The sequence below is a fragment of the Salminus brasiliensis genome, chromosome 11 (genome assembly GCF_030463535.1).
Source record: "Salminus brasiliensis chromosome 11, fSalBra1.hap2, whole genome shotgun sequence".
In the NCBI taxonomy this organism is placed as follows: domain Eukaryota; kingdom Metazoa; phylum Chordata; class Actinopteri; order Characiformes; family Bryconidae; genus Salminus; species Salminus brasiliensis.
In genome coordinates this window covers 23,671,789-23,683,881 of record NC_132888.1, presented here as the reverse complement: position 1 = coordinate 23,683,881, position 12,093 = coordinate 23,671,789, and the positions used below count along the sequence as shown (strand labels likewise).

The 12,093-nt window shown below is 42.5% G+C and overlaps 1 protein-coding gene across 6 annotated transcripts in view; it reads right to left on the bottom strand.

Annotated features, from left to right (window-relative positions):
• Positions 1-11,282, bottom strand: part of synrg (synergin, gamma) — a 56,321-nt gene extending 45,039 nt beyond the window's left edge. For all 6 annotated transcript variants that reach the window (XM_072690634.1, XM_072690638.1, XM_072690633.1 and 3 more), the window contains exons 1-6: positions 11,241-11,282; positions 4,078-4,118; positions 3,483-3,610; positions 2,243-2,370; positions 2,055-2,160; positions 926-1,037 (exon numbers count right to left, since the gene is read on the bottom strand). In XM_072690634.1, coding sequence (XP_072546735.1) covers positions 926-1,037; positions 2,055-2,160; positions 2,243-2,370; positions 3,483-3,610; positions 4,078-4,118; positions 11,241-11,275 — 550 coding nt within the window. In that variant the 5' untranslated portion in view covers positions 11,276-11,282. The remainder of the gene's footprint in view (positions 1-925; positions 1,038-2,054; positions 2,161-2,242; positions 2,371-3,482; positions 3,611-4,077; positions 4,119-11,240) is intronic.
• Positions 11,283-12,093: the final 811 nt, after the last annotated feature.

Below are 12,093 nucleotides of genomic sequence, written 5' to 3'. Positions count from 1 at the left end.
AGACACCGTCTCAATCTTTAAATCTAAGCTAAAAACTCATCTGTTTAGTTTAGCTTTTGGTAATTAATGTTTCTTAGATAAGGGCTGCAGGTCCAGGGGTTCACGGACCCAGGGAATTGTAGTACACTGAGATGCTGGAGCTGTCGTCTCGCTGCCTACACACGATCACTCAGCACTCAGGTTTGTTGACGGTGGAGCAGATAGATGCTGGTGTTTTCAGGGTGCACCCGTGTCTGTGTTACCTTCTGGCTCTCTCCTTTTAATTAGGCTGTTATAATCAGACCTGCCGGAGTCATCAGACACACTCTGATGCTGATGCTCAACATTCTCCGCCCTCCATAAAATTCCTCTCAGAACTAACTTTCTCTTTCTTTTTTTACCTTAATTTTAAGTTAATGGCCACCCAGCCCAACCTGCTGGAAGACTGCCTGCTGAGGTCCCCTCTACCTGCATCAAACCAGCTGCCACCTACCAGTCCGGCCAGCGGGCCCCCCCACCCGCCACTACCCATGGCGGATCGGCGGCTCTCCCGCCTGCCGCTGCTGCCTGTTTGGTTGCCGTGTTGAAACCTAGATGGTCTTGTGGCTGTCTGCCACTATTATTATCACCACTATTAACTTTCTGTTGTATCTGGTTTAGTCATTTTTACCATTAATGTTTAAATAGTTCTGACCAGAGGTCCCCCTTGTGAGTCTTGGTTCCTCCCAATGTTTCTTCCTCCAGCTTTGAGGGAGTTTTTCCTTGCCATTGTCGCCGTTTGGCTTGCTCACTAATTATGTAAAGTACTAATTATGTAAAGCTGCTTTGTGACGACAACAGTTGTAAAAAGCGCTATACAAATAAATCTGACTTGACTTATATTAAAGGCTATTCGGTGACTGCTGTAATGGGTGATGATATGAGTGGGCAACAGGCTAGAGCATACCTGGTTTCTTAGACTGTGAAGATGGAGTGGGATGCATCTTGGCGTCTCTGCTGAACCCATCCAAGTTCCCTTTGATGGCTTCTAATGCGTCGTCTCGACTCTTCTCCCCAGTCTGGGCAGATGGAAGTGGTTTGTGAAGGTTTAGGTGGACAGGTAACAGATAAGTAGAGGATTTTCTTAGCGCATTAGAATCGATCATTATATACAGTTGAGGCCAATACACATGAGACATATACCTAGACAAAAGTATTGGGACACCTACACATTACACTACAGGAGCTTATATGATTTGCAACTATAACAGCTTCCCCTTGTCTGGGATGGCCTTATACAAGATTGTGGAGTGTGTCTGTGGGACATTTTGCTCAGTCATCCAAAAGAGCAATTTGTGGGTCACGCACTGATGTTGAACTAGAACGGAGATTGCGAGCCAGACTCTCTTGTTCATCACAAAGGTGTGGTTGAGGACATGGCTCTGTGCAGGCCTGTCAAGCTCTTAAACAATAAACTTCTTTAAAAAAATCCTTTATTGACCTTGCTTTGTGCACTGGGGCACATACAGTCATGCTGGTACAGAAAAGGGCCTTACCCAAACTGTTTCCACAAAGTTGGAAGCGATACGATTTCTTTTCACTGAAACTAAGAGGTCTAGGTCCTGGAAACTGGACTGTCAGACCACCAGATAGAGAGTCCATAGGCACTGTGCTCAGTGATGTAAGGCTTGCATGCAGCTGCTTAGCCATGGATATGGCTTTCACTTTTCACTAACACAACTCACAGCTGATTGTGGAATATCTAGGAGGGATGACGTTTCACCAACAGATCAATGTGGTCGTTGGGTCATCCCAATTGTTGTATATTTGTACACAGCTGTTTGTAAAATTGCTCTTTGTGGTCTTAGATTCTTGGATTTCACCACTGAATCAAACGGCACTGGCTTTAAAAGTAGGCCCCTACACACAGTGACCGGTGCAATTATGGAGTAACTGTCTATATTACACCATCATTCTGTCTCAAAATCAAATCAAATTCAGGTGGAATTGTGTATGTCCATATTTAATACAGTATCAGTCAAGGTCTTCTCTAAAATGCTGGATGTAACAGGGGAATGGAGTTTTAATAGGCTCACTTTGGGTTTGACGCTGCTCAGTAGACGTAGTTTCTGTTTCTGCTCCTCAAACTGCCTCCTTTTTCTGTCTTCTTCCAGCATGCGTTGTTGCTGCTCCAAGCGCTTTCTGCATACACGCAAACAACGAATGAGAGGGAAGCTTAGCAACACACTTTCTCTTTATGCAGTATTACAGCAAATATGCTCACTGGTGCTCCTCTGCCATCTGTTTCTGCAGGTCAGCAGGGTACTGTGGTCCGGGGGCTCTCATGCCCATAAACTGTGGCTGACCCATGAACTGCATGCCTGGCGCCTGCATCCCCATGGCCATCCCACCCTGCACGCAAAAGCAGAAGAAAGCACACTGTAGTCAGTCATTTCCTAAAGTATTTTTTAGCACCAAAATACATGAAAAGCAACTAGTAGAAACAAACATTTGTAGACAGTGTGTAGAATAAAGTTTTCAGTCTCAGCAGTACGGAGTTAATTAAAGAATGTGTACTGGCAAGAACCTGGCATTACAATATGCATCACGACACAGGGGTTACGATTCGTAATACAGCAATATATTGTGATACTGTGAGCAAGGCGATATACTGTGATATACATTTTGGAATTTAAATTGAAGGATATCATAGCCAAAAAAACAAAAACAACGGTCAGGGTTTAAACACTACACAAAATGAACTACTATCTGCCAACATTCTTTGATGTAAACGATTAATAATAAAAAAAAAATCAATACAATGTTCAGAACACTTCAATACTTCAATATATTGATATTTTCTTTCCCCCTAATGACAAGGCAAGATTATTACAGTGAAACATGAAGCCAGGCTCACTATTATTGCCTGATTTCTCCAACGATATTGGAGATATTTGGAAGAACTGCTTTTTTAGTTTTTCCTTAAACCTACAGCTTCTGAAAAACTGGCTGCTAGCTACTCAACAATTAAATCAGTGCTAGGAGAGAAGAAATGCCAAAGCTTATTAAAGAAAACTTGCTTTAATGCCAGCCATCACCAGAAAACCTAAAATGATGTGTCAAAGAAAATAAAATTATGCAAGGTATGAGATGGCATCAAAAAGTTAGTAGTAAATATGTAAATATAGTAAACTATAGTAAATATGTTTTAAATGAGCTAAAACCGAGAATCCATCCTACTTTCCTTTTCCTATTTATATTATTTTTATACCTTTTCAGAGGGGAAATATTTTTGTTTATTGTACACAATCTTTCAGATAAAATAGTCAAATGATAAAATATGTGAAGAAATATGTTACTTCAAAAACGACCTAGTCAACCAGGTGTTTATTTAATATTAGGCCAAACAATGTGTCAATTGACTGTGTCAGAGAACATCAGACCAGGGCAAAAGTGAGAGCTTTGGTTCAGTTACATCAGGGACAAATAAAACTCTGACAATAATACTGTCTTAAAAGTATCACCTGCATGGGCATGGCACCGGGAGGCATCTGGGCTCCGAAATTCATTCCCATCATGCCCTGCATGTTGGGCTGCATGACCGGGACCATGGGGTAGCCCTGCTGCTGCTGCTGCTGCATGGGCATCATTCCTGTCAGAAAGCAAACGTCAAAGCATGCAGGATAAGGAATTTAAATATTATTAAATATTCCCAAAATACAAAGATTTGATTTGATTAACTAAACACAAGCGGTCCTACAGATTAGACAACAACGTCTAATCCGCCTCCATGGCACAGCAACGTGCACTGACTCTACTAATACTTTAAACGAGTGGCTTAAGCCACAAGTCCAATGCAAAACTGTCCCTTCCCTAAAAGCACTTGTCAAGAAAAAACAAGGCAGAACATTTTAATTCGAATAAAGAAGGCTTTCAGGATTTCAAGCAGGAAGCAGCAACAATTATATTTTTAGCATGTGAAGCTCTCTGAGCTAATTTTAGCAATACGACTTCTAACGATGGAGAGTAAGAAACCAAGTTCAAGAGAAGATAACAATACCCTTGCAGCAAAGTCTTTAAACAGACTAGTATAAATGCACCAAGATATCAGCTTCTTACCTTGCGGTGGTCCAAGTCCCCCTCCGACAGGGTACATGAAGCTAGATATATTAAAAAAAAAGATTAAATTAGTTCAAATATGTTTCAAATTTAAGACAAAAATAAAAGACCCCTCAACTAATGATTCTAAATAGTCTGCCCTCAACCAGTTTTTTACTCAGTAGCCATTTTATATACAAACAGGCAACCTGCCGACTGAAAAGCACCATGATTATAATCAGCCCTGATCAGTACAATCACGTTCCCCCTCTTGTGGTCACTTCATAAGTCAGGCTCTAGCCAGCAGGGGTGCACTGGTATAGGAGCTGTGGGTAGATGCTGATATAGAACATTTTCAAATTACCTTTATACTGAAATAACATTCATATCTGTAAGGTTAGTAACAGGGTTTCAGGTCATATTGCTGTGAATACTGTCCTCTTTTCTGATGAGAGTAATGTTATCTTCCAAAATTTGCTGGTATTGAACTGAATCCATTCTTCCTTCTACCAGTGAAATGTTCCATGTGCCACTGGCTGCAACACAAGGCCAAAAGCTTAACAGTTGGAGAGGTATTCTTTTCATGAAATCCCACACCCATCTCTAAACAAAACTATTTTAACTTCATTAAGAATGCTGCTAAGATGTGCTCATGGCTTCTGATTCTTGGGATGTTTGAGAATGCTTTTTCCCTGATAGAGATACAAGTATCTGCCAATACAGAGTACCGATACTGATCCCAACTCTGATATAAATACTGGATAGATGCTCTCTACTCTCCACTTTTTATAGGCTGTACTTTTTTATATGTGATTCCAAATAAAGATCTAATAAGCTTGAAAGATCAGCGTTTACTGGTTGAGGAGCTGCACATTTGAAAAAATCAGAATGTCCACAATGCAGAAACACGTGCAGGTAGGGAAGCAGAATCTGAAGAAGCTTCACCAAACAGCTTTTTAATCAGTGTGTAAAATTCCCATTTCAGAGCAGTGATTAAACACCAGTTTAGAAACAGAAAGAGCTTCTGCAGTGATTTCACATTCAGATCCACGTCTCTGTGTAAAAAGTACTGAACTTCAGTGTGTGTTAGTCTTTAAACCAGCTGCTGAAACTCCAAAAACAAAAACAGCACATGGAGAGAAAGTGGAGAGAGCTGTAATGAAAAGTTTAATGGTAATAACTGTCTATGACTGGATTTTACTGGCTGTTTAAATGTGTGGTTTCATAAAATCTGAAAACAGAAATGTTCTACGTAAAACAAATTAAATAAAATGTAAGGCTTCAGTAAGCTTCATGGTATTGGTTCTCTCTATTGCCGATATCGTTACTGTGTATAAGAGCCAGTATGGGTGCCAGGTACCGATCCGGTATCAGTGCATCACTACTTATTGACAGAGCTGTAAAGGCTAAGCCAGCAGTAGGTCTAGATGATTCCAGATGATGACGACAGCAGGCTATGAAAGACATTTGTATAAGACTACTGTATGTATTAGACATGAAACCATCACTGGTTTCACAGTAGACCATGGTAAATGTCCTGATGGTGAGTATTACTGTTTCAAAAACTCAGTGTGGGTTTGTTTTGTGTCGGGGAAACATGGCAGAATACAGTGACCAAGCTTCAGAGACTTTTCTGAGAGCCTTCTGAGAGGACCAAATCTGTCTTACTTGCTAACAGCTTGACAATGATGTAAACTGAAGCTTTCACTACATCAAAAACTACAGCTTTCAACGCACATCACTGTGAAGCGGTGTCTCAAAACAGCTCAGAGTTAACAAACACATAAGTTCTGTGCAGGGACACAGCTAAAGTTCCATCTGCACAGCTGTCCTTTTTACTTTCTGAGGACAAGAGACCATCAGCACTGTCTCACATCACTTATTCCTACATAGTGCACCACTTTTAAACCAAATACAGACATCACTATACAGCAGGCATACCATAGCTGCTGCTATTTCATGACCCGCAAAGTGCACTACATAGTGAAGAGGGAGTGATCTGAGACGGGGCTCCAAATTTTAAGATAAGGCAAGATAACCCTTTATTAGTCCCACAGTGGGGAACTTTTCAGTGTCACAGCAGAAAAGGGATAGCAATACACTATAAATTACCACTATATACACATAATATAAATAATAAAAGCAATAACAATTTTATTTACAGAGTATTTACAGGTAATTGCAAATGACTTAATTGCACATGTGGGGGGGGGGGGTGTTGCACATTGTAAAACTACTAAGATTAGCTGGATGTCAACTACAACTTCTCTCTCGGTTAGCAAATTACCTGTTTGTTAACCAACTGGGTACTCTTATAATGACTGGGGAATGTGTATCAGCTTTGTTATCGAAGAACCTCCTGTCCAATTCCTCTGACCTCGACCTCTAGCCAAGAACATCCTGTCGTGAGCAGATTTCCCTGGTGCCCTGTTGTGGCCTGGCAGCAACTACAAAATATCAGCTGCTCTGATCCTGTATGACCACCATGACGGGTCCAAAAACTGCACAGTGAGCTGGAATTACAGGAGCGAGCAATACCGTGCTTTGTATTTTCCACCATCAAAAAAAGAGAGCTGGGCAAGTGGGACACATTTCCCTGGCAGGTCAGTGGTGCAGCTCTGCTCATTAACTTGAAAAGATTTTGCTTTATGTAATTTGGGTCTGTCTGGATTCATGTCTCTCTCTCTCTCTCTCTTCTGTCATGCTGTTTGTGATTGAATGACATCAGGATGCAGGCTACCCTGGGTGAACTACAGCTCTCTCTCTCTCTAAGACAATGGTTACAGGGTAGCTCCACCATGCTTTTGTACACCCTCAGCTACAGGGCTTTATAGAGCGCTCACAGAGGCTGCATCACTAGAGAGGAACATAACATAGGATTAAGCCTGCAGATTAACACTGAAAGAAATCTGCCTTGACGTCAGGGGCAGGGGAGGCCCCGCAAATCTGCCATTTCCAAATGTCAACACACAAAAGCCCTCTCTCGGTGCTGCTCCGACACGCATACAGGCCAGCTGGCTTACTTAAACGCATACAAGACTATAGCTTAGATATGCTGTGCTTAAAACAAATGAACTCAAACAGTACTGATGTTTTACTACATCATCCTTTAAGAGTAATATGTCACAGAGTTGTCAGTGATTTGTAGTCTTTTCTGTGATGCAGGGATTGGTCCAAAGATCAATATGTTATATATCGAAGATCAATATATTAGACTGTCCAAATGTTGTGTGTTACTTAATTAAACGCTAAACACTGCTTTGGCACATTTCTGTAACAAAAAGTTATAATATAGCATGTCTTTATGAGAAACGGGGATTACCTAAAACTGCAATTGACAATACAATACAATACACCCCTTTTACTGTTATAGCATGTCTCCAATTCATCCCTGGTCAAAATGTCACTGAATTCGATTAAATGACAGGGAATTCTGGAAGCAAACGTCACACTGTGTATACAAAGGCTGAAGATGAACAGAGGATGATTCCACACACACCTTAAAACCTCCACAATGGACTACCTTAAAAGGCGCAAGATGAAGGATTGGCCATGACCCTCACAGTCCCGTCCCCGTCCCCGTCCCCCCCAAAAAAAAACCTGGGTATAAACAGAAATGGGGCGAAGACGAAGACGCCGGCCAAATTCACCATTTGTGTTGGATGTCTTTGAACCAGTGAACACATATGTATATGTGCATATACAGTGGGCAGCTTGCCGAGCCTGGGTCTTGAACCCACAAACCTGTCATCTATAACCTCTGAGCCACCACTGCAAAGTAGAACTCGAAGCCTTCTGCAAGAAAGACAGGGCGAAAATCCCTCAAACATGAACTAAAAGACTCTTAACTGGCTTCAAAAAAAATTTACAAGCTGTGATACTTTCCAAAGGACGTGTTAATAAGTACTGACCAAGCAGGGTGTCCACACAAAAATGTTCCAGCATGTTCCGGTCATGCACCACACTCGCCCAGTGTCCCTAGACGGTCATGATTTTTCCCTGTTCAACTGCTGCTCCTAACATTGTTATTTGCCCCCAACTGGCCTGCACAATTTTACAAAACTGTGGCATCCTCATCAATAAACTTATCGGTGATTGCCATGTCCATAAAACACCATTAGAATCAGAGTGAGAGCATATCATAAATAGTACATCTCTAAACACACTATTTGTATTTTATTTATTTTTTTACACAACTGTTACACCCTTGCTATACTAAACAGCTTGAGCAAGCCTAGCAATCGACAGAGCTTTGCAATTCTCATCCTTCAGTAGTTTAAATCTGGAAAAGGGACAGGAGGCGATTCAGCTGGATCTAAATTGAAATCTGTGAAATCACTATTGACAGTTTTCTTTTCACCTCCATAACACGCTCACTGAAGTGCTTCTAGGAACACCGCTCACTTAACACCAACATCCCATCTTGTTTACACAAGAAGGCTTCCACTGATGCTTCTGCCAGGATACATGCTCTGCTTAACAGCCAACAGGCTGGGTTTGGTCTCACTTGATTGATTTAGCCGTGCTCCACTCGCTAAAGCTGACTTCCCTTCTCTGCCTGCAATGTGTCACAGCCTGTTAGACTCAACTTCCAGCCTGCATCACCTGCTACAAGAACAACAGCTGGCCAGCTGGAGCTCCACCTCTAGAACACGACCCATCCTCAGGGACCGCCTTTTGTGACGACAGTGACGAGATAAAGATATTTACACAGTTATACATCAATACATACAGGGATCAGTCGCACAACCAGAACTACCTTCCTAATACGGAGATAGACAACAGATCTGACCGTTTGAGGCGAGGACTCCACAAGACCTCTGAAGGCATCCAGCAGTATCTGGATTCCAAGATGTTAGCAGTAGATTCTGCAAGTCCTGCAAGTTGTGAGGTGGGGCCTCCATGAGCAGCAACGAGCCGTGGGTGCCCATGACCCTGTCGTCAGTTTTCTCTTCGGGAACCTCTTTTGGTATTGACCACTGCATACCAGCAAAACTCCACAAAACCTGCTTGATATTTTGGAGAAGCTCTGACCAAAGCGTATGGCAATCATCCTTGTCCAATTTTTCCGCTTTCAACACATTACCTTCAAGAACTGACTGCTCACTTGCAGCCTAATATATCCAACCCTTGACAGATGCCACTGCAGATGAAGATAGTCAACGTTTTTCACTTCTCCCATCAGTGGTGCTAATGTTATGGCTGAACAGTGTATATACACTATATGGGCAAAACAACACCTACAGAAGCTTTTATGACACCCTATTCCAAAGCCACGGACATTAATATGGAGTTGAGTGTGTCTAATATTTGCCCATTCCTTCAAAAGAGCGTTGGTGAGGTCGGACAGTCAAGTTCTGCCCCAATCATGCCTTTATAGACCTTGCTCGAGGAGTAAAGGGCCTTCCCGGTTTACTCGAAGTTGGAAGCATACAGTTGTCCAAAATGCATTGGGATCCTGAAGCAACGAGATATCCCTTCACTGGAACTAAGACGCCTACAACCCTATATGATGATGATGATGATGATGATCCCTCCTCCACCAAACATTACAGTCAGCACAATGCAGTCAGGCACGTATCGTTCTCCTGGACAATCAACATAGCCAAACTTGTCCATCATACTGCCAGCTGGAGAAGTGTGATTCGCCACTCTACAGAACATGCACCGTGGGGTGCTTTACACCACTCCATCAGATGTTTGCGTACAGCAGCTTGGCCATGAAAACCCATGTCTTCAGGCTCCCGGCGCACAGCTTTTGTGCTGATATTAGTACGAGAGGATGACATTGGGTCAGCAGAGCATTTGCAGATTTCACCAACTAACTTGTTGCAATGGCGGCATCCGATTATCCATATAATACCACACTCAAATTCAGCAAGCTCTTTAACCCATCCATTCTTTCACACAGGCCTGTAAAGGCAGACTGCATGGTTAGGGGCTTGACTCGATGCACCTGTGGCAATGGGACTAAATGAAACATCTGAACTGAACTGCATGTGCTTTTTCTCGTCGTACCAGCGGACTCCACTCCAGGCATCACCAGGCGTCATCCGGTTTCACCTGCAGTATCACGATTACCTGGGGCTGTGGTGCGTGGACCCAGACATTCATTATTTAAGCCCTTCACTAGAGGCCCAAGCTCTGCCGGTAAATAAATTATGAGGCCGCGTTTTTTTCTGAAAGATATAGCTAGCTCGGACTAGATCTGCGCAAAAGCACCAAACTCAGCAAGCTTACAGGGTGTTCGAGTCTCAGGATCTGAACAACTGACCAAATGAGAGGCAGCAGAAAGCAGAAGACAGCATGGACCTACAGGGCATTAGCTACTCCTCACAGGCCAGACTCAGAGGGGTGTGTTCAGAGGCGATGGAAGGGAGATGCATATTGAGTGAGAGAGTTTAGCTAGGCTAGCTAACTAACCCATGAGCTTTCAAACACACTCAAATAAAGGCTGGATTTGTTTGAAGAAAGAAAAAGTCAATGTATGAACGGTGGCACCTCCACTGCTGTGACGGCTGAGGTTACAGGGACGGTACAGTCGAGCTGTTTGCCTGGCCTTCTCCAGATCCTCAGCAAGACAGCGAGAAGACGAGACGAGACGAGCCTCCAAACGCACACCACATAATTATAACACTCAGACACCGAGAAATAACAACCACAGAACCTGTCGTTTCAGTAATAAGTATATGGGGACGGCTGGTGAGGTATCTAGGAAGCTAGCTAGCTAGCTAGCTAACCAACTAGCAGCTGCAAGTGCTGGCCATCAGAGGGAAGACCTGAACGGCTGGCTAGCAAGCTAGCTAAGTAACCAGCTCCGGGAAGAACAAAAACAAAGAACAGTCCAACAGTTTTATACAAGACGATAAACGCTCAAAGAAGGGATATGACTTTAAAACACGAGGTGTCTGACAACGCTTACAGTGTGAGAGTATGTTAGCAGGCTAACCGGTTAGCCGGAGAGAGACGGTGGCGTTGGACGGAGGACTGACAGAAAGGCTAAAGCGGCTAGCTAACAGGCTAACCCGCGAGCACAGACAATACAGCCGTGAAAAAGTGAGTGTCCGTCCACAACACGCCTACACTAACCTGCCTGTTAACAAATACACAGTCTAACCGAGTACATTCGCGTGAAACATGGAGCAGTAAAAGACAAACGCGTTTAATTGAAAGGTTTTCTGTACCTGCCGCCTCCCCCTGATCCGGGCCGGAGCGCCATCTTACACAGCTCTATGGAGTGACATCATCCATGGAAACTTCCGGTGTCACCTGTGGAGAAAATTCACCGTGCGTGTGTTTGTATGGGTGCTTTTATTATTATTATTATTATTATTATTATTATTATTATTATTAGTTAATGTGATGATTTAAAACAATTAAAAGTTTATTCACTTAAAAAAACACATACATTTTTTTTTTTAGATTTGGCCTCTATAAACTGAACCAAAAATACAGCTACATATATAAAATGTTTGCAGGTTTTAAATATTTTTTAAATAATTTTATAAATAAAAAAATAATTGTTTTTTGTTGTAGAACTTTAACATGTTAAAACAGTTAGCTAAAGATCTGGCAGGGTTTGGGACGGTCAGCTTCCCCCTCCCTAGGGCTGCAGTGAGTAGTCCTGTCTGTCTTGTCTCACATGAAAAATTGATTATACAGTATAATAAACATTCAAACATGATATGAGCTTGATCTGATAATCCCGAGATTATGACATTCATTGACTTGGCCCTTTTTTCCGCAGGCTTGGATTTTATTTTTCAGTGTCATTGACTTTCTCATAATCCAGCCATCTACGCTAGTGACCCCCATCCTTGGTCCTACTGTGACCAACTAATTAGCTCCAGTAATCAACTCTAATAGTCCTTATTGAATGAAAGTGTGATTTTTTTTCAGCAGGGAATCAACAACAACAACAAAAAAGTGTGCAGGGCAGTAGGCCTCACGGGCCAGGATTTGGGCCCACTGATGTTGGCTACAACTGAAACTGGAGGAAGGTAGGTAGCTGACTAGATGGCACTAAACCTAAGGCGG